This window comes from Plectropomus leopardus, chromosome 19, assembly GCF_008729295.1.
Source record: "Plectropomus leopardus isolate mb chromosome 19, YSFRI_Pleo_2.0, whole genome shotgun sequence".
Classification (NCBI taxonomy): Eukaryota; Metazoa; Chordata; class Actinopteri; order Perciformes; family Serranidae; genus Plectropomus; species Plectropomus leopardus.
Genome location: NC_056481.1, coordinates 1,276,720 through 1,300,067, shown reverse-complemented (window position 1 = coordinate 1,300,067; position 23,348 = coordinate 1,276,720). Strand labels below are relative to the sequence as shown.

The 23,348-nt window shown below is 40.7% G+C and overlaps 1 protein-coding gene across 3 annotated transcripts in view; it reads left to right on the top strand.

The window, feature by feature from the left end:
• Nucleotides 1-221: 221 nt before the first annotated feature.
• LOC121959375 (serine-rich coiled-coil domain-containing protein 2-like) overlaps nt 222-23,348 on the top strand; it is a 49,768-nt gene continuing 26,641 nt past the window's right edge. For all 3 annotated transcript variants that reach the window (XM_042508652.1, XM_042508653.1, XM_042508654.1), the window contains exons 1-6: nt 222-639; nt 18,656-19,914; nt 20,240-20,407; nt 20,554-20,730; nt 20,819-20,892; nt 22,619-22,795. In XM_042508652.1, coding sequence (XP_042364586.1) covers nt 18,699-19,914; nt 20,240-20,407; nt 20,554-20,730; nt 20,819-20,892; nt 22,619-22,795 — 1,812 coding nt within the window. In that variant the 5' untranslated portion in view covers nt 222-639; nt 18,656-18,698. The remainder of the gene's footprint in view (nt 640-18,655; nt 19,915-20,239; nt 20,408-20,553; nt 20,731-20,818; nt 20,893-22,618; nt 22,796-23,348) is intronic.

Below are 23,348 nucleotides of genomic sequence, written 5' to 3'. Positions count from 1 at the left end.
AGAATCCGCATACTTCTTTCTTTCATATGAAGTAATTATGTCATTAACAAAAAGGATGTTCATGGAAAAAAGTGTGGTGAGGAAAGGGTTATGTTTACAGTGGGCAGATGACGTCAGTGTCAGCTGTTCCTCGGGCAAGCGCTGTCCGCGTGCACGTGTGTGTTTGTGTGTGTGTGTGGATGATTCAGCAGCTCGTGCAGCAGCAGTCGGTCCACAGCAGCTCGACCTCTGCGCACGAGAGGCTCAGGCGCATTTCAGACGAAAACGAGCCGGTTTTACTTTTGATATTTTACCTGCAAACACGGAGAGAACCCGTGCAGGTGGTACGTTGGTGTCGGAGACCCCGTAGTGTTCGGTAGTGTTCGGAAGTGTTCGGCAGTGTTGAGCTGTTACAGGCCGGAGAGCAGCAGCGAAAACACCGCAGGAGCACCGCCGCTTCGCCCTTCTCGGACCTCCCAGTGGATTTAATCGCTATTATCATCATTTATAAGGACTTTTATCGCTTGTCGTCGTTTCTCAGACTCCTTCCGGCTGGATTTAACTCAAACTCATCCTCGCTGACGTCCAGCTGCTTTCATTCAACCACCTCAACTTCCACATTTCCGCATTTTGACGTCTGATGCTCCGTTTGCCCGGCAGGTGAGTTTCAGCCTCCGCGAGCAAATATTCACCTTTACATGAAACCGTGACTCATTTATGTTAATCATACACACATTTGTAATCACATACATCATGATTCATTCACACAACAGGTGAAATAATGACGAGTACAGCTCCGAGCAGCTAGCTAACAGCCTGTGGATGAAAAGTGAAGGTTTTCTTCATGAGGTTTGGTTTGACAGCAGACCGTGTTACAGCGCGTGAACCTGCTGAGGCTGCTGGTGATATCCTACACACAAATAACAAAAATGACTGTAAATATTCAGTTTGAATCCATTATGTAATACTGCATGTATCACGTACCTCGGTGAGATATGAGGGAGTGTGTGTAGAAATCATACAAACCCACTTTTACACTGACAGAGATTCACTGTTATGATGCAGTAGCAGTGGGAGAAAAATATCGATACAGCTTAGTATCGTGATATTTTCCGTCACGTTTATATTGCAAATACAAATCAAACTTTTGTTTGGGAGCATAATTTGCAGCAGGCAAAAATGTATGCATAAAAATGTACCTGAAAACTGAAAACTATGCCCTAATAATGTCATACATTACAATTTAGTGATATGATCAGTTAAAATATTGTGAAAATAATGTTTTAACTACTACTATTACCATCAGATGTTCAAAACATGCTCAAATGTTAGCTTAAAAAAAAGCAAATTTTTAAATTATTATTTAAGTATTGTGTTTAGTGAATTGTTGTATTTATTTACATCCATCAAAGATGTTCAAAATTGATATTAGAGCAAAAATAACAATTAGATTAGTCATTGGATAGAAAATTAATAACTTAGGTTAAATTGTTTTAGCAAAAAATACCAGACAGAAAAGGTTTCCAGCTTCTCGACTTTAAATATTTGCTGCTTGTTTTTGTCATGCGCAAAGTCAGCTTGGGTTGTGGGAATTTAGAACCATTTATCAATTAATCTGTAATAATAATTAGCTGCAGCACTAAATAATACTGTAGGAAAATGCAAAATAGTAGCTTGATATCCCATAATGATTTGTTTACATGATAAAACAGTTAGTTTTATTGTCCCGTTATGCTGAAGGAACGTGTGTATTTAAATTCTTTTATGAGACACCTTTGCATCGATATTTAAACCTGGATAGCAACAACAATAATAAACCACTGATATAATGATTAGTACTTAAACTCCAATCCAATCACTACAAAACTTGTGTATACATACTATAAACTGTGTGTAGTTATAGCAGCTTATTTATATTTTCCTTGATTCATTCATTCATAACATGTCAAAAATATTAAAACAACTGTCACATTTTCCCTCAGTCCAAACATATGTCTTCATATGTCTTGTTTTGTCCGAGCAGCAGTCCAAAACTCAAAGATGAAAATTCATATTGATACAAAAACAATAAATGTAACGTCTTGAGAAGCTGAAAAGAAAATATGTTTAAGTGCTTCTGAGTTTTGTGAGGGACGTTCCCAATGCTCATGACTGTTTCTGTGTGTTGGCATTCCACATTTTTCACATTTTTAACCCCGTTTTTTCCATTCTTTGGTTCCACTGGTTTCTCTCTAAAACTCCTGGTTTCACACCAGTGATCTCTGCAGGTTTTCCGATGGGTTTATTTGTCTCTGCACCCTCTGAGCTCCACTGGTTCCACATTTATGTCGATTTGGTTCCATTCATTCAGCTCTTTAGCTCATATCGTCTGGTTCTGCAGCTTAAGACCTTTTCCCGTTTGGCTCCGTTCTCTAGTTTTGTTCTGAGCAATCTCAGGCTGATCTCTGATGACAGAAGATTTTTTTGGGGAACTGTTGTTTCCAATCGATATCTGGGCCAAGACTTCCTCTTCTATGTGCTGGTCATTTTTTAACAATTTGATCAATTCTAGAACCCAACGGCTATCGTTCTGACGACAACTTTCATCCATGTTTATATTAATTTCTAATCCGCTTTCATATCTGTTTACAGAGACGTTCTTTACTCAAATACTTTTAATTTGAAGGTGCTGTCTTTTGGTTCTGTTGTTCTGTGAGTTCTGTCTTTTCGATGGTCTCTCCTTAAGATCATGTTTGTTTGTTTAAGATGGAGATTTTAATTTTTATATAATGCTGGAATTAATTAAAATAATGATAATAACAGAATATTTTCATAATGATATTACATGTCCAACAGCCCTTTACAGCAGCTCTCATTATTATTACCAGGGGCAGATGTAATGTTTTGGGGGCCCGGGGCCACAAGCACATGAGCTTATTTTCAGCCTTTCTCTAACTGTGAATGTCGGCAGGCTGTTGGCAGCTATAGGAGAAGTAGGCCGACTCAAACGTTTTTAATTCCTGAGTAAAATGATTAACAGCACAGAAGTTTGACAGAAGCTGAAGTCAGAGTCCTGCAGTCAGGAGAGGTTGGCCTATTATCAGCACAATGTGCTTCAATTTACCTGAAGTTTGTTTAAGATGGAGCTTTTCATTTTTATATAATGCAATAAAGCAAAATAATCGTTCTTTAATTGTAATCAGAGTAAAATGTTCAATTAATGGTGATATTGATTTTAGGTATGAGGCTCGGACCTTTGCTGGGAGGAAATTTCAGTACCTGGACCTCTGTGAGTTTTAGTAGAATAGGTCCTCCAGCTGGTGATGCTGTTCTACAGTATATTTGTCATGTTCAATGTCTGACAGAAAATAAATATTTAAACCAAAATTAACCTTAAAATATCTTCATATCTCACTGAGTCAAAGGAACCTTTAAGCTCGACAGAAACACTGATTAGATGTATATCGTGATATATATATCGATATCGACTGATATGGAAAAATGATCGTGATAAGACTTTATTCCGTATCGCCCAGCCCTCCCGGGTCTACCGTGTTGGTCTTTGTTCTCCGGTTGAATCTCGTAGTTCTTCGGTTCTGCCTTGTTCTCCTCTTATCTTGAAGATGTGTTCTTTGGCGGTCTCTTCTGGTGACCTTGTGTCGCAGGTACTGTCCAGTGGTTTTTTGGCTCTGCTGGTCCTGTAGTCGTCCAGTCTTTAGTTTTGTGTCTCTGCTGGTTTGCTGACCTTCGGATGTGCTGGTTCTGTCTTTGGTTCTGCCTGCAGCGTTCTGTGACGGCAGCAGAACAGAAGCTGCTGTTGACGTGGTGTCGGTGGAGGGGAACCTGCTGACGCTGTGACCGATCTGTGTGAGTCCATTACAGTCTGGCGGGGGTCCAGTCCGTCTCTCCATCTGTCTCTCTCTGATGTTTCCGCTCTGCTGGACTTTATTTCTCTCTCTGTCATTTCTGCTCCGGCCGTTTGATCCCCGCTGAGACGAAGAATCTGTTCTTCAGCAGAGAACCAAAAAACGACTGAAACTAACGTCACAATGCAAAGAATTAATTTAACCCTTAGGGACTGTTTGGTGCATTTTATGAACTTTTCATTCTTCTTCTTTTTTCCTTTTTTTTTGATAATTTTGGAAGTGTTCATGCATGTGGCATACATTTTGACACATTTTGACAACATTGTGTATTTGTTTAATTTCCCGCTCAGCTCCAACAATGAGTCTAAAATACACTGTGGAAACTACAAAGCATACAAGCATTACATGTTTTTTTTTCATCTAAAAACATTGTGGCATCATGACAAAAACCTGGCATTTAAAGGGTTAAATTTCTAAAAATGAATGAATATTTGATAATCTTCTATATATGATTGGGAGTGATGTTGGTTAAAAAATAAATTCCATCAAAGTAGAAAATCATGTTAGTGTATAATAATTTTTGGCCTGATTTTTAAAACTGTGTTTTTTTTGTGCAGAGCGGTATTAGCATGAATAATTGACACTGCGCAGAAAATAATAATGTAAAAATTAGATGCTGCTAATCATTGACATATCCCAGGTTTTTTTTTTAAAATTAAAATCATAGTGGCGTCATGACAAAAACCTGGCTTCTAAAGAGTAAAAATTCGGAAAGTTATGGATAGTGGATGTGATGTTGGTTAAAAAATAATCTCAATCAAAGTAGAAAATAATATTAATGTATAATATTTTTTTAAAGCTTGATTTTAAAAAGCATATTTTGTGTGCAGAGCGATACAAGTCTGTGAAATATCAAAGCAGGCCCTATGAGGGTTAAACTGCAGTAAAACATCCTAGATATTTATTTCTGTTCTTCAACTTGTTTGTTCTCTAATAAGCTGTTGAAATGAAATTTGTTCTGAATTATAACCAGCGTCTGAATATTAATTCATGTTGATGAAGCAAAGGGAAGCTCAGTCGATGAGTTTGGGTCCATCTTATCAAAAATACATTTTTCCAGTCTGTTCTTGAAGAACAAAAACATCCCATCTGGTGAATAATTTACACGAAAAGTTTCAGACTAACTCTGAATTAAATTTATTTCTCTTGGCACCTTTTCCCCAGACGACTCAGCTACAATCTGTCTCCAGACTCAACTTACACTTTCAGTGAAAGCAGAGAATTAATGCAGAGGCGATTGAGTTTTTCATCATCAGTGCATCTTACAGGGTCTCTGAGACAGTTTTAGACCACACGTGAAACACTTTACACTCGGGGACAGATTATTTGCCAATTTTTGGGGCCGATATTTGGCATTTTGCTGATTATCTGTATCGGCATTTTAATGTAATGATCACCGATAAAATAAATGAATTAAACTTAAGTAGCTACTTTTATTCATTCATTTTTAATATTAGTTTTCACTTGACTTGAAAAAACTTGCGAGGAACTTGCTGTATATCATGTTGAACCTTCGATTAGAGGCATTTAAACTAAGTTTTGTGTTCAAGTTTATTTTCCAAATTGTAAATATAAAATCATTTTTTTATTGTAAATGCGTATCGGTTCCAAATGTTATTGGTCTCATTAATTACTTATAATCTGTATCAATCCTGACGTACTGAACTCAACAACATTTTAAATATCTGAGACCGTTTTTTAAACAACACAAGTCTCGGTTTAAAACAGGATTAATGACATCAGATCAGCAGTTATTCCCTGAATCTGCGTCAAAACAGAAATGTGGGCGATGTCACATTAAATATTAAAAGTGCTGATGTGAAGCTGTGACCTGCCGTGTCCTCAGGCTTCCTAAGTCTCTGTGGTTTATTGGTGAAAAGCTCTTAACGAAGCACAGTCATCGTCGCTGTGGTTCTGCTGCTGACTCCGTAAACTCTGACATTTCCTTTTCCTCCATCGTCTCTCTTTTCACTCTTTCCGTTTACTCTCGACCTTTCTCTGGCTCTGCCTCTTTGTCACTTCGTGTTTGCTCTCTTTCTTTGTCTTTGTAACACTGAGGTGAAAGTTTGTGGGCTGAACATGAGGAATTTAATTTATTTGCTGCCATTCCTATTGGGAAAAAAGCAAGACAATAACCTCCAGTAAGTTAAGTCCCAGTGAGGTTTCTACAGGGCTGCAGCCAATGGTTGTTTTAATGAGCAGCTAATGAGCTGCTTACTTTATTAAGTTTTTAACCCTATTTTTGGATAATTTTATAGTTCTACCTTCTTTTTCCAAACTCATTTTTCGGTAATTTTCTTTTCCTAAAATCCCCCAAAATGCAAGACGTTACTTAATGTGACATTTTCAGGATTTTAGAACATTTGTTTGATTTTAGGACATTTCTCAGATTTTAAGACATTTCCTGGATTTTAAGGACTTTTCTAGGATTTTAGGACATTTGTTGGATTTTAGGACGTCAGAGATTTTAGGACATTTCTCAGAGTTAGAGGACTTTTCTAGGATTTTAGGAAATTTCCAGGAATTTAGGACGTTTCTAGATTTTCAGGAAATTTCTATGATTTTAGGACAACTCTGGGATTTTGTGGGACATTTCTTACATTCATTGCTTTCTTTTCCATGTTTTTGAAAGAAATCATGCCAATTTACTCTGGGTTCAAAGGGTTAATGTGCAGACAAGAGGTGACCTGAAACAAGTCAGCCGTGTTTCACAGCTGTAGTTTTCGTTTAGTCGACTCCCTTCTTCTGTCGTCTCTGTGAGTGTTTAATCTGATAAATAACTGAAGCCCCCCCCCCTCTGTCTCTGTGTCTCTGTCTCTCTGTCTCTGTGTCTCTATGTCTCTCTGTCTCTCTCTCTCTGTCTCTCTCTGTCTCTGCGTCTCTGTGTGTCTCTGTCTCTCTCTCTCTGTCTCTGTGTCTCTGTGTGTCTCTGTCTCTCTCTCTCTGTCTCTCTGTCTCTGTGTCTCTGTGTGTCTCTGATGGGTTTCGGTGGCAGGAAATGTTTGGTGAATCTTTCCATCTCTGGTCTCTGACTGTCTGCACAGTTTCCTCCTCTGATGAAATCATCGGAGCCGCTCTTGTTTGTATTTTTTGGCCGTTTACTGGTGAGAGAAGTCTATTTTGATGCTGTTTTATGCACTCTGACACCTTATGGACACGGAAAGTACAAAATCAATTCCCAGTGTGAATCACTTTATTTTCATTGTAAATTAGAAATGGTTTGGGAGGCCATCTGGCACCTTATCGGGAGCCAGATTTTGCCTGCGGGCCATAAGTTGAGTATCGCTGCCGTAGTGAATCATCATCCCTTTGGACTAACATCCCTAACGTAACTTTGCGTTACCTTTATTGACGTTTGGCCCTGATTTGTGTCCAATAAACAGTTTTGTTGTTGTTGAATTCTGTGATGGCATTTCTGCCGTCTTGTGGGACGATCTGTGGGTCTCAGGGACTCTCGGCACTGAAAACCAGTCTGTGACGGGCCTACTAAGAGTCCTCTCGGCTGCGTCAGGATTCGGGCCGTATTTAACCGTTGTGTGGGTATTTTCTCGGCCTGTTTGGATGAAGTGTGGTGGATTAGCAGGAGGGAGTCCGCCTGTCAGGAGATTCGTGGCGAGCAGCGGAGAGAAAGAGCTGCTTTGTGGCAGATTAATGATGGTGGTGGAGTGAGTGGAGGTCCACAGCTCCCAGTACAACAGGGATGTTGTCTGTGCCAAGTTGCTATGAAACCAGAGGAGCGGAGGGGGGGAGGGGACCAGAACGAAAGGGCTTTAAACGGCTCCCAGGAAACATGTGCAGCCTTCAGCTCCTGAGCTCATGAGGGCCACATGAACACGCTGCATGTTTCTGTATCCCTGAAAAGTCTTAAAGAGCATTAAATTCAGCTATCTAGAAAATAAGCTTTTAATTGGCATTAAATTATTTTTGATAAAAACTCCAAAAGTCATAAAATTCCTAAGATACAGGATGTAAGATATTATGAATTTTCTTTTTCCCCGATGCACTATTCTAAAAATTTAAATAATTATTTGATGTCTTAAATAAGTTGTCCAGAAAACTATTTTTTAATTATGTTACAGAAAAAAACCAATTTTTTTCATTTTTTAGCACCTTTTTCTGGTAATTTTCTTGTAACTTTTTACTAATTTCTTGCTAAATTTTGGGCTGTGTCTTGTGAAGTTGCTCATCGCCATCTCATCATGTTTTTGAGAGAAATCAAATCAATTTACTCAGGCATCAAAGAGTTAAATGTGACCATGGACTTCATGCAAGAGCCGCTCGTTCAAACGCGTTGACTTCTCGGTGGAATACACGAGTCATTTGGAAAAGATTGGTGGCGTTCATCAGGTTTCTCATGATAGCGTGAATCATATGTTGTTTCGGTGGAACTGACACCCAAACCTGATGTGCAGCCGACACCTGACATCTGCAGGGACGTTAAAAACAAAAAAACACCCTCAAAAACGTTCAGTACGTTTGGTGTCAGCAGATTTCAGGTGGAGGTGAATCGGTGACTCCTCAGATCAGACTGTCTGTCCGTCTGTCTGTGGGCGAGGCTCGTTCAGGCATCGTTCATTCAACCATACTGTGTGTGTGTGTGTGTGTGTGTGTGTGTGTGTGTGTGTGTGTGTGTGTGTGTGTGTGTGTGAGAGAGAGGAGGGTGTGTGTTTGTTGGTTTTATGCCCAACAAGGCAGGGCATTCATGCTGTGTGTGTCATATCTGGCCTGAAGCTGGGCTCTGTGTGTGTGTGTGTGTGTGTGTGTGTGTGTGTGTGTGTGTGTGTGTGTGTGTGTTTTAGAGTGTAAGGCTTCTGTTAAACCAGAGTAAGTTAACCCTTAAGGACTGTTCTTTGCATCAACACACACACAGTTATCACAAAGTGAATGAAAAGCGTGTAACATGCACAAACAGTCCATTTAAAAAATAATCACTTTTAGCAGCTTTTAAATGAATTTGCAGCTCAGCTCCTACAATAAGTCTAAAATACACTGTGGAAACTAAATAGTTACATTCAGACTGTTCAGGTCCAAAAATGCTCCATTGAAACCCATTCAAACTGACATTTTTGATCCCACAGCCATCAGAGCAGAAAAACAGGACTTGTATTATTTCTGGGTGTCATTCTGGGCTTTTGACTCTGAATTTGTCATTTTGACTATTTTCCACCTGATGAGGTCATTTTGACCTATATTTGGCATATGGAGGAAATACATGCTATTTCCACTAGGTGACCTGTCACAGTCAATGTAGCTGCTGATCACTGACATATCCCAGACTGTCAGCAGCTACACTCACACACTGACATATCCCAGACTGTCAGCAGCTACACTCACACACTGACATATCCCAGACTGTCAGCAGCTACACTCACACACTGACATATCCCAGACTGTCAGCAGCTACACTCACACACTGACATATCCCAGACTGTCAGCAGCTACACTCACACACTGACATATCCCAGACTGTCAGCAGCTACACTCACACACTGACATATCCCAGACTGTCACAGCTACACTCACACACTGACATATCCCAGACTGTCAGCAGAAAAACAACATCTGCTTAGCATGAAGGATATTGAAATAATTTTTTTTTCACCTAAAAAACATAGTGGCATCATGACAAAAACCTGGCATTTAAAGGGTTAAAATTCTGAATATTAATGAATATTTTATATTTTTAATTAGGACTGATGTTGGTTAAAAAAACAAAAAACTCAATGAAAGTAGTACATGATATTAATTTATAATAATTTGTAAAGCTTGGTTTTGAAAAGTGCATGTTTGTTTTGGCTAATTCAGTGAATCAAGTACAAGAAAAAAAAATGTAATAAATTATATGTAACGCAACAAATAATTCAGATTTCATTGATTACAGCTAGCAGCTTCTGTCTGGGGTTTCCTGCCGACCACCAGCCTGTAAAGAGTTTCTAATAATCCAGGAGAGTCGGCTGTTTCCTTTTCTGTCTGACTGGATATTTAGGTTAGTCGTCTGGACGTCAGGCCGGGAGGAAAGCCGGCGCTCGTGCTTCGTAGATCAGATATCCTCCTCGGCCTGATGACGCAGTCTCAGTCTGTCCGACGCCCAGCAAACACACCCACAACCAACCAGCAGCCATGAATAATAAAAACACACCGGCGGCTAAATGTGGCTTTTGCTATTTTGACGAGGAGTCGTCCTGACGGAGAGAGACAGACTTTTATTTCATGATGGTTAAATGTAGAGCAGACTCAGAGGAAAGACCCCAAATGTTTGCCTGTTGATTAATTAGTACTTTGTTTATTCAGTCCAATCAAAATGTATTAATCAAGTACATTTAAAAATAAATAACGGTAAAATGTGTATATTTTTATAATAGCAAAAATTATGAAAATAATACAGGAAAACACAGATGCTAAAAAAAACATATAGATAAATAATATTGATAAAACTATAAAAACACAACAACAACAGTAATAATAATAATAATATTAATTAATAATTAATAATAATAATAATAATAATAATAATAATAATAATAATTATTATTATTATTATTATTATTATTAAAAACTGTTGACAACACTGGAAAACACAGATAAAAAATCACATGAAAATCAAAATCTAATGTATTTAAAGTCCAATCAATAATAGATTTTTGAGGCTGACAGACTCAATACTTTAGAATATAAAAAACAGTAATGATATATCAAGTGCATTTAATCTTTTTTCAAGGTAAACATGTGACTTTTAAAAAATAAATATATTTTACTGTTGACTGTAGTTTTCTTTGCATTCTTTCAATTACCTTTTTTTATTTCTATTTAATTTATTTTCCCTTTTTTCCACTTTGTGCTGCAGCTGCTGGACAACAATTTCTACAGGGTGAATAAAGTTTTAACTCGTCTTAAACATTAAACATGGCACTAACATAAATATAAATTAAGTTTCTGGACTGCAGTTTTTTCAAAGATGGCAAGGAGGAGCGAGGAAATGAAACAAAAGCTCGGGGATGAAGGCAGGCAGGAGAGAAAAGAGGAGGAGGAGGAGGTCACGTTACTCTGCCCTCTGCCGAAAATATCTCCGTCCTCTAATGACGCTCATGAAGCCACGAAAGGCTCAGAGGAGGAAAACAAAGACGGGAAGAGAGGAGGAGTGATGGAGGAGTGATGGAGGAGTGATAGAGGAGTGATAGAGGAGTGATGGAGGAGTGATAGAGGAGTGGTAGAGGAGTGATGGAGGAGGATGAGGAGTGATGGAGGGAGTGATGGAGAGAGGAGTGAAGGAGGAGTGATAGAGGAGTGAAGGAGGAGTGATGGAGGAGTGATGGAGGAGTGATAGAGGAGTGAAGGAGTGATGGAGGAGTGATGGGGGGAGGAGTGATGGGAGGAGGAGGAGTGATAGGAGGAGTGAAGGAGGAGTGATAGAGGAGTGAAGGAGGAGTGATGAGGAGTGAAGGAGTGATGGAGGAGTGATGGAGGAGTGATAGAGGAGTGATGAGGATCGTGAGGGAGTGAAGGAGGAGTGATAGAGGAGTGATGGAGGAGTGAAGGAGGAGTGATAGAGGGCAGCTGAGCTTCATTCAGAGGAGGAAACAGCAGTTTTTGGGGTGTTTTTTTTAGGTTTTTAAGGACTCATGTTGAGATATTTCGGTGCCACCAGAGTCACTCCGAAGAGTTCAGATTAACGTATCGACGTCTCCGCAATAAACAAGTCGTCACACGGGAGTTACGTAACATTTGACCTTTAAACTCACCACAACAATTCACTTCATCTGATCATCTATAAGTTATAATATCTCCTTTATCTTTATTCATATTTTGATTTCATCCTCTAATATGAGGATTTCCTCAATTAAAAATCACTGAATATTTTGCGTTTTGGACAGTTGGTCAGACAAAATGGGACATTTTATGACATTTTAAGTCTTTTATAGACATTGTGTAACACAACACATTTTAGGTTTGGTTTGTTTTAGTTTAGTTTACTTTAGTTGCACACAATTAAAAACTGCATAAAATCCAGATGAATTAAAAGAAAACAAATAATGTGTCAGCAGAGGTTAAAAAGTCAGAGGCTCATACAGACGGACGAGGCTCAAACACGACGAAGCTCAACTTGAAAACAACAAACAAAAACAGAAAAAAACCCTAAATTATAAATACCATTTTACAGAAAAATACAAGAAAAGATAAATGACAAGAAAGAGCAAAAACAGTTTAATCCAATAAAATCCAAGAAATACAGAGAACACAATACAATAATAATATAAGTGTAGGAGAAAAAAAGGATATATATATATATATATATATATATATATATATATATATATATATATTATATATATATATATACACACACACATACAGAAACAAATAAATGTCACAAATTTAACGTGATGATAATTTAAAATTTTCTTAAAAGATTATTTTATTGACAGATTATTCAATGAAAATAACTGAGGATGAAAAACACGAAGACGTATTTTTTTCAGCTGTTGTACAAAATGTGATAAAATGATAAAATGCAGCCGTTACATCACAGATATTCCAGGATGGAGTAATGAAAGCAGATGAAAGCTGTCGGATGTTTCCGGCGTCCTCTCCGGGTTTGTTTTCGTGATTTGGCCTGAGAGCAGCAGATCAGGTTACTATTGATTCATTTATCACTGAGCGATAACGGAAGACGATCCTGCCGCTGCAGAGCCTCGTCCTCGTCGTTGATCCTCAGAGGTGAGGAGGACGAGTGTGTTTGTGACTCCACGCTCCGTCCTCGGCGTGAGACAGATTAATGGTGTCCAGTTTAAACTCGCTCTGCGGGGTCGGCCTCGACCATCTGTGGTGTCGCGGCTCCATCTGTGACGCCTTTTTTCACTCTGAGAGTGTGAATGAAACTCCACCTCACAGGACCTCACGTGACCTCACGGGACCTCACAGGACCTCACGTGACCTCACGGGACCTCACAGACCCACCTGAGAGGTTTTACCTGGAGAGACAAGCGGCCATCAGGAGACGGAGAGACCGCAATGGACGTCATATAGATGTCTTTTCTGGACATAGTATAGATGTACCCATACACAGTGCTCCCTGCATTAACCCTTTAAAACCTGAACAAATTGGCTTGATTTTTTTAATCTATCTATCTATCTATCTATCTATCTATCTATCAGCTAATGTTGGTGTTAAGGGTTAACTTATACTATATACTTGTTTATTAGAAGAAATTAAATCCATTAAAATCTGTATTTAAAAAGCACAAAATAAACTGTATGCTGCAGAGTGAAATTCGTGGCCGCAGACGGATGCAGTCGACCTTTTCTGGCTGGCGGCTCTCGATTGTTCTCAGCTCAGTGAGCGGAGAAATGGAGCATGAGGACATTGATAACCCCGAGTGTGTCTGAATGGAAGTACAGAGGAGGAGGAGGAGGAGGAGGAAGATGAAAGAATAATATCAGGCTAATGGAGGTTGGGAGGAAGAAGACTGGGGTCAAAGGACGGAGGAGGAGGTCAGGGATAAAAAAGAGGAGGAGGAGGAGGAAAACGAAGAGACGCTCCGTGAATTTTAAGGATCGTGTTGTTGATTGAATCTGAATTAAAGTTCAGGTTTCAGCATTTGTAAATAACTGAACGTACGAATAAAACTCATCTGTAGGGGCAGCGAATAGATGCTAAGAACCGCAAAACGAAACGCGCAGCAGATTACAAAACCTGAACGCTGTAGTCTGTATGCCGGGCCAGTAGGTGGCGGTGTAACTCTGTAATGACACACCATAGGAGAAGCCCATGTGGCCGTGATGCCAGCGTTTTCTCAGGGTCTGCCGATCTGCGCGTTGCCAGTTTACACGGTTTACACAGCGACACAAGTTAGCTTTTTCAGGCCAGGAAACGCTGTTGTCGTGTGAAGGAAAGACCAAACCGCAACGAGTTTAACTTTTCACGCAAGAACCGCTGCCGTGTAAACAACACCTGAAAAAGCAAAGGCAGCGTATAGAGGGGACTTTGTAGCGGCTCTATAGCGCCATCTCTGCACGAAAATGACCACAGATTCTGATTCTGTAGGAAACACTGTATTTCATTAGTTTTCTCTGTTTTCGGCTGTTTTTATTTTTGGATTATTATAAATACGCTTTCTGTGTGTAGCACGGAGGCAGAAAGAGCTGCACTTCGTTGTGCAATCCTGTGTTGTGTAATGACAGTCAAGCTGAACCTTGAGCCTTGAGCCTTGAGCCTTGAGCCTGGTTCCTGAGAGAAACCCTGCACCAGAGATGTTTGTCTTTTCGGAGAGCGTGGTATTTCCCCGCTCTGGAGCTGGTTACAAGTTTTACAGAAAGGAGTTTTCTCTTTAAGTCTCTGCTGAAGTTAAAGAGTTAAATTTATCTGCTGCCTGAAATGAAACTCCTCCGTATCTCCCACTCAGTCTGTCAGTCTGTCAGTCACATCAGGCTTCAAGGACAACCCACAGCTGATAAATCACCTCCAACACCGAGACACGAGAGAAAAACTCGTCTGCAGTTATTTCTGCTCATAACTGACGACGTGATGTTTCTGACTCTGCAGCTCTGCAGCTCTGTAACTCTGCAGCTCTGTAACTCTGTAACTCTGCAGCTCTGTAACTCTGGAGCTCTGCAGCTCTGTAACTCTGCAGCTCTGTAACTCTGGAGCTCTGTAACTCTGCAGCTCTGTAACTCTGCAGCTCTGGAGCTCTGCAGCTCTGGAGCTCTGCAGCTCTGGAGCACTGGAGCTCTGTAACTCTGCAGCTCTGGAGCTCTGCAGCTCTGGAGCTCTGTAGCTCTGCAGCTCTGTAACGCTGCAGCTCTGCAGCTCTGTAACTCTGAAGCTCTGGAGCTCTGCAGCTCTGTAGCTCTGTAGCTCTGTAGCTCTGCAGCTCTGCAGCTTGGTGGCTGCTCAGCTGTGGACTCCATGAAGTGAAAGTGAGCTGTAAGCAGAGTGCAGCTGAGTGCAGTCAGTCTGAGGGAGCTCATCATGGGATCCTTCACTGATGGGTTCAGTCAAAAACGCAGCTGTTCGGGTCAGGACACGAAAGCAAACACCGGAGCCGCTCTGAGCTCACCGAGCGTCAGGAGACAGACTCAGGTGGTTTAAAGCAGTAATGTATTTCATTTAAATCACTGTTAAAGCCAAAGACGGTGATGAAAAGTAAACCTTGTATGTGTTCTACTGCATGATATTGTTCTTATTAGTTGCCAATCTGCTCCGGTTTTAAAGCTTTAAGAGAAAAATACAGAATAATAATAATAATTTATAATAATTTATTGCTGCTCTACAGTGCAGTTTTCCCTCAGTGGTTAGGAAGCTTTAAATCGCTGCAGTGCTTCGTTATAAACTGTTTGTACATCTTTTTTTATATTTAGTGCATGTTATGAGTTACAGTATCGTACTGAACTTTCCCCGTCTGTGCTCACACGCTGACCTCAGTGACCTCGTCCTGCAGCTCATGATTTCGAAATGAGCAGACGCCACGTTAAAGTGACCTTTCCCCTCCAACATTTCATATTCTGAGTCTTATGTAACGTGTCTTTGACTCTCTGAGTCACTGTCACTGGTGCACATCCTGCTTTCTGTTCTGGAGTTTATGAAATGAAAGAAATTGTAGATGGATGTTTTATTTGTTTATTTGCAACATTCAGATAATCTAACATTTTTGAACAATAACCACAACGACGACTGACAACAGCAGGAATAGATGCAGATAATCAGGCCAATAATCTGTCGATCCGTATTTTAAACCAACACCGACTGATCCGTCTGTGCTGATCTACAGACGAGGTCTAACTGTATTTCTGCAGGTCGTTTGCGGTGGAGGATTTCTGGGGTTGTGATGAGTCCTCGGCTTCTCGTTGTGTGACTGTGACACAGCAGAGGGGAAGCAGTGAGTCAGCTCAATGCAGCATCTTTTATGGGAAACACTCGATTAGTTTGTCCTCTTTAAAGTCACTGGACCCAAATTAAATCATCTATTGCTCATGGTTTAAAGTCCATTTAGGGCGTCTCCAGCACTTTTTTCTCTAAAAACATGGCAAAGAAAGCAATGAGTAACACAAGAGAGAAATAAATTTAAAAAAATAAAAATATCTCAATATTAGTTGTTTTTTTGTTGTTTTTTATTTTCATCACCTGTTAGCTCAGGCTGAACAGATTTTAGAAATATAAAGCATCTGAAGATACTCAAAGCGTTTACATCACAATGCGTTTGGATTGCTGAATTTTCTGCCTGCTCAGCAAATTTACTTAACTTTGAGTGACAGGTGTAAAATAGAGCCGATGTTATAACGCAAACGAATTTAACGCTCTTATTAGAGACGAGGAATTCTGCTGCGGGGTTTTATTTCGTAACTGAGGACAGTATTCTCTGTCTGACTGAAACACATGGGTAAAAAACGTTTCTGTTATCTAATAACTCTGACAGTAATCAGCATCTGATGCAGGAGGTTTTTAATCTCTGGAGGCTTCAGGACGTGCAGATGATCATTTTAAAAATCAGCGCTGATGTTTTAACCTTTCTGTTCCTCTCACACTGAAATCACAAGTTGTGTCGGCGATCACACCTCGCTTTCTTCTGTCGGAGAAAAACACGTCAGCGGGGTTAATTTAAGCGTCCAGAGAAGCTTGTGATGTTCGGTTTGGTTTATGGTACGGTGGCCTGGGGCGGACAAACGACTGAGGAGGCTTTCAGCATCAGCACCATGTGCTCCGACTGCAGGGAGAGATTTTTATTAATTATATTTGGTCTCATGAGGAGGAAGGAAATGTTTGTGAGCTTTTCAAGAAATGAAAAAAAAAAAGTCTACGGGGAATTGATTTGTTTATTTTTATTTAAATTATTAATGAAAAAAGAAATTGCTGTAATCAACCAAAGAAAAGCTTGTTGACTGAAATTCTTCCTGCTCTTCAAACAATCGATCGGTACGAGCTATTATTATTATTATTTTGTGTTTATTGCTTTTATTCTTCTTATTGTATTTACTTTTGCTGGTGTGTTTTTAAAAAACATATTTTTACTTCTATTTTGCATTATCATCCATCTTATTTCTAATATGTTTTTGCGTCTGATTTCTTGTTTAAATCTACCTGAATTTTTTTTCATATTTTAATATTACATTGTCTTTTTATTTTTATTTTTATTTTTATTATTTATTTTCCATTTTGTGTTTATTGCTTTTATTCTTCCTTCCTTTGTATTTACTCTTATTGGTATTTTTAAAATAATTTTTATCTCTATTTTACATTACCATCTGTCTTTCTTTTAAATGTGATTTCATCTTTTTATTTTTATTTTTATTCTGTCTTGATCCTCCTTACTATTGTTATTGTTATTATTATTATGCATTTTCCTGCTTTATTTTTTCTGATTGTATTTACTTTGACTGTTAGATATTTTTTAAAATCATTTTTATTTCTATTTTACATTATCTTCCCCCATCTTTCTGATATGTTTTAGTATCTTTTTATCTTTTAGTAGCTTTGTCTGTGACATCGCTTCTTGGGTATCTTGCTTCTTTGTATTATTTTAAACACAAATTGATTAATCTGCAAGAAATAATTTGTAGATCAGAAATGAAAACAATAATTCATTGCTGTGTTATCGATCGTATATTTAGGAGTCTGTGATGTTTAACATGTAAAGTTTTCACTGAAGCGTCACATGTTTCTGTTAAAAGAGAAACTCCCACAAAATGTTTTCTTTTTAGTATCAAACACTCGCAGCCCTGAAACAGGCCGGCCTTGTTTCTGTGGTGCCTCAGGGTCTGTACCCTGCCTCACCTGTGTGTGTGTGTGTGTGTGTGTGTGTGTGTGTGTGTGTGTGTGTGTGTGTGTGTGTGTGTGTGTGTGTGTGTGTGTGTGTGTGTTGCACACAGACAGGATGTGGCGGGTGTGTCTTGCAGAGCATCATTTGCGTGATTACTATCTGTCGTTTTCTGAGCAGCTGATTGTTTTTATTGGGGTGTGGTGTGTGTGCGTGTGTGTGTGTGTGTGTGTGTGTGTGTGTGCGTGTGTGTGTGCGTGTGTGTGTGAGAGGTGGTTAATGTGTTACATGTCTGAACTCAGCCTGCAGTGTTGGAGCTGCAGACCAGCGTTGGTGCCACGTGTTTCAGCTGTTAATCTCTGACAGTTTGTGTCGGAGCTGCTGCGTCTCTCAGGATTTTTCCACAGACTCACTGACTGTAAATTATTTCACATGCAGGCGTGTTGCAGATCAACACGCGTGTTCTTCATGGAAGTCTGCAGGGGAATTTTCTGTCTAAAATCGACAAAATCCAGCCTAAACATGAAGCGAGATGCACATAGATGTCATTGAGTCTGTAAATTCATGAAGAAAATATGTTCCCAAATGTAGTTTATGGTGTTCTTTTTTGCAAAGTAAACAGTCACATCTCTAATTTCATAAAACTACAAACTAAACTGAATTTCACTCAAAATTCTTGAATAGTCTCCTAAAGAAAATTAAATAAAAAAGATCCCCAAAATGGTTAAAATCACCAAAAATTTTAAAAATATTTTCATGAAAATTGCAAAAAATAAATAAATAAAGGGGAAAAAAATCGCCACGATATTATCTTTAAAAAAAAAAAGATGTTTGATTTGTCATGTTGAAGTCTGAACTTGATGAACTGTGTTTCCTCTTTAAAGTCGTGTTGGTTTTTAATGCAGTGCAGCCTGAGGGGTCAAAGGTCACGGTCATTCACTGTTGGTGTTCAGTCTCAGCGTTAATGTAATAACCTGAAAAGACGGCGCTAACCTTTCTCTCCGCTGTGTCCTGTCCCTCCAGCTGCTCGTGCTCAGTGTCTCCATGGTGAAGTGGGCGGGGTCTGATGTCAGCCCCTCCTCTTGTCGACCCTCCCGCCATGCCCACCATGGTCTCTAGGCTCCCCAAGTTCGGCTCGAGGACCAAATCAGCTGCACTTTCCCATGGCGCTCAGACGAGTCTCGCTGCCGGTGGCGGCGCCTTCGCCAACACCCGCCTCACCAACGGTTTCTACCACCACCCCGGCCCGGCAGGCGTCAACGGCGGTTTGGCGGCGCCCCCCGCTTCTGATAAACAGAACGGATTCATCAGAGTGCCGACCTCGTTTTCCATGAAATGGAGGAAAGAGAACGAGTCGCTGGAGGACGGAGGAAAAGGTGGTCAGAATCACCACGGTAACAACGTCCATCAGACTAACTCCCAGCGCCAACTGGGATCACTGGTGGTGTCGCAACGTGACACCAAGAAGACAACCACGTCCTCAGGAAAGGGGCGTGGTTTTCCCGCCACATCGTTATCGTCGCCGTCTCCACAGGCGAGCCCCAGGACACTTCCTGTCTCTCAGAGCGGATCCAAACCGAGCCATACTGGATTTGGCTTCGGCGTCAAGCAGAACGGTTTCTCTGGGTCCAAACCACGGAGCAGTTCTCTGAGGCTGCCTCAGAGCTACACCCGTTCTGGTGGCTCCAGACCCGGTTCAGGTCCCGGTTCTCGCTCTGGTTCACCCCTCCAAAAGAAGCCGCCGGCGAGCCGCTCGCACTCCAGCGACAGCCTCGGCTCCGCCCCGTCCAGCCAGCTGAGCGAGAGCGATCGTTACCGCTCACGCAGCCTCACGCAGGTCCGACGCCAGCCCTCCCCCACCCTCACCTCCTCCTCCCACCCCCGCACCGTCACCCGCTCCTACTCCAACAACAGAGCCGCCGGGCGAGGAGCGTCCTCCGCTCAGGCTCCGCCCAGAAAAACTCCCGCCTCCAGCCCGACTCTGGAGGGCGGAGCCAGAGGAGGAGGGGTCAAAGGTCAGAGTTCAGCTGTTCCAGGGAGGTCAGGAGTTCCTTCCCTCCTCCCGCCCTCCGCCTTAAAGAAGCCCCTCCTACCCAGCCTTGGCTCCGCCTCCAAGCCCAGCGGCATCAGCTACAAGCTGTCGCGCCCGTCACTCATCAAACAGGCCCGCCCCCTCAGGGTGACCCCAGCCAATGAGCTCGCAGGAGAACAGGAAGTGAACCGAGGTCTGACGGCGCGGAGGAACTCAGTGGAGACGCCGTCGACCACAGAAAACAGCCCCGGTACGAGATTTTCACTCACTGTTCCCACGTTCTCGTCTCCATTCATCTCATCCCGCCTGTTTTCTATATTTAGTGCATTTATTTCCCCAGTTTCTGATTTCTGATTGCTCACCTCAAATATCTCAAACAACCGATGACATTTAACCCTTCGAAACCTGAGCTAATTGGCTGGATTTCAATCAAAAACATGTAAAGAAGAAAACATACAGTATATTTTTTTCTGCAACTTAATTGTAAAACATATTTTTAATAATTACGGACATTTGGACGTTTTTCCATAGTTTTTTTTCTTCATAATTTTCTGAAATTCTCTCTAAACTATCAGAAAGTTCTCCGGAGGCTCCAGAGACGGAGGAGCTGTCGGTGGAGCCCGCCTCCCAGGGAGAGGTGTCGATTGTCGGGGAGACGCTGGAGGACATGTCCCTGTCCTCTACCTCGTCTCTGGATAGAAATGACACCAGTCAGGAGTACATGGACGACTTTGACAACCTCGGTAAGAAGAAACAACGTTGTTTTTTTTCTCCTTTTTTAGACGTGAGTGTAAGTTTGGTGCTTTTCCGGGCTGAAAAAAATTGTGTGTGTAATAAATTTCTTTGCGTGAAATTTGGAAACCAGCAGCATCTGGTTTTGTGTCCGCAGGAAACGGAGGAGTGGGCATCCTGCTTCTCTCCTCCAAAAACGACGAAGAAGACTCGGGGCTCGACCAATCCTGCGCCAGGTTTGATGAGGTCAAAGTGGCCGTTAACGGCGTCACCAAGGCGGCGGGACTCTGTTTCCTGGACGACGGTATGGACTGGACCGGCATGGGGCTCAGCGGTGAGTTTATTATGGGATGGATGTGCAGGTCAGGAAAAAGTCTTAAAACATTTGGTAAAGTAAATTTTGGTTGGTTTTTTTTGTCCAGGTGAGCAAGCGGAGCATCATCTGACCCAACTCCCCCATCGGAGGAGGTCCAGTCAGCAGGAGTTCCACGAGCAGGTAGCGTCGATCAATAAAGTGTTTGATCGGAGACAACCAGTTATATTTCTAAGCTTCCCCGTTTCATGACTAATATGATTTTAGCATCAGAGTCACAAAATCACTCTCTGGTATTTTATTTTATTTTATTTTATTTTACTTTATTTTATTTTATTGTATTCATGAAAACCCTGAAGAAGTCAAAGAACTTTTTTTCTGTAACATAATTATAAATGTAAATTTTTTTTAGTTTAGTTTAGTTTTAGTTTTCTGGACCGTTTTTCCTTATTTTCTTTTAATTCTCATTTTTAGGTAATTTTCTTTCACATTTACTAATTTCTTGCGATTTGTCTTGCCAAGTTGGTTGTTGCCTGTTTTTGAAAGAAAATCAATCAAATCAGTTTGCTCGGGTTTCGAAGGATCAAATAGTTTGTGTAACGCGTCTGAGAAAAAAAACAAAAAAAACTTATGATGATCCAGGTTTCAGTTAAATGGAAAGGGGAAAAAAATGTTTCATGAAATGTCCTCATGCATTTAGAAAGGACCTCGGTCTGTGCAGTCAGCTCGCTGTGACATAATGTAATGTCGGTAAAATGATGTAATCCTAAATACTGTCATGATTTGTGACTCACAGATTAAAGGTGCAGCAGGTCACAGTGTGAACTCCACCCAGCGTCCGACAGTTACAGACTGACACTTCACACACTTTGTTCACACACTGTTTCAGCAGTTTCTAAACTCCCATTAACAGATTTTAATTGATCCTCTTAATGAATACTTTGAGCCTGTTTAAACCTGTAAGCTGCTTTACAGAGAAACATTTTACCCGCTGCTCCTGAAACAGTCATCAAACAGTCATCATAACCACGTCTCTGAAATGAGACTCATTTTAACTGAAAATAAAACATAAGAAAAGACAAATATTTCCTTCATTAACAGTTAACAGCTCTGAGATATTAATACTGTTAGTGCGACAAACTGTATGTCAGTCACCTCTGTTGTCGGTATATTTTCTACGTTTAATTTTTTTGATAGGTAAAAGTAAGAATTGATATCATTAATGATGCAGTAAAATCTCATCAAGTCTCACTTCTTTATATTTGGAGCTGGGTACAGCTCAGTGAAAATACAGAAGACAAACAGTTTTACCTCTAACTTGAGCTTAATATGAGGATTTTTCCAGTTTTATCCAATTGTTATCATGACTTAACAATATACACTTTATTGATAGACCACTTTTCAGGATGCTCACAGACACTTTACCAAAGTAAAAAAAGAAGATGCTAAAATAGAATACACTCAAATACACAATAAAATACACACTTGCCCTGCTGTCAAACCTCCAGTTAAAGCTCAGTCAGAATTAAACACTTTCTTTCAGATGATTAAAACCTGAAAAATATTATAAACATACTTGCAGAAATAATTGAAAAGTGAAATGTTAAAAAGTTTTGGGTCCTTTCTCAGCAGCTCACTGAGTTATCAAAAGTGCCAAAATTCATAGAATTAAATCGAAATGAAGTGGAGAAGTTAGGAGGCCGGGGTAATTTAATCAGTGAAAACTGACAAAAATAATTGTTTAAACAAAAACTCAATAAAAGTCACCTCTGGATTTTCTACTTCTAATAACATTTTAAGTAAAGTGAGACTGAAATTATCTAAACTGCAGATGCTTCCTTTTGTATCTACATGATTGTAGTCAGAAGGCTAAAAAAGTCAAAGCGTTGTCCTCTCTGTCCTCTCGCAGGGCGGTTCGTCCCTGGACCTGTCCCCCTCGGACAGCTGTGGGTCTGGAGGAACCTACATGTGGGACGAGGAGGGCCTGGAGCCACTGGGGGGCGCCGCCACGACCGCCCCCATCAACACCGCCAACGGCAACACCGCCCATCACATCGGGAGCTTCGACTCCGACCTCAACAGCATCGTAAGTGGTGCGTGTGTGTGTGTGTGTGTGTGCGTGTGCGTGTGTGTGTGTGTGTTTGCGTGTGTGTGTGTGTGTGTGTGTGTGTGTGTGTGTGTGTGTGTGTGTGTGTGTGTGTGTGTGTGTGCGTGCGTGCGTGCGTGCGTGCGTGTGTGTGTGTGTGTGTGTGAGTTATCTCATATTAACTTCTAACAGCCATCAAAAAACAAGCTTGATTATTTGACTCATTTCTACTTTTTTACTTTTTTTTAAACTTTTTTATTCAGTGAATGAAGACAGAAAACGTTTCAGTTTTAGCGGCTGAAAATCTTCATAATGAGCTTTTTGTTGGTTTTGTGCCGCTGAACAAAAAACAGAGACAAGAAGTGAGAGTTTGATATTCCAGCAGCGTCTGCTCCGTCCTCTGTCTCCGTCCTCTGTCTCCGTCCTGCTCGAGGACACTTTCTGGCTCCAGAATCAGGTCGTCTTGTGTCCAAACGAGACGCGTGAAAAAAACACAAACTGAGCATCAAACAAGCAGAAACAGGCCGGCGCTGCTCGTGTTTGAAATGTCAGA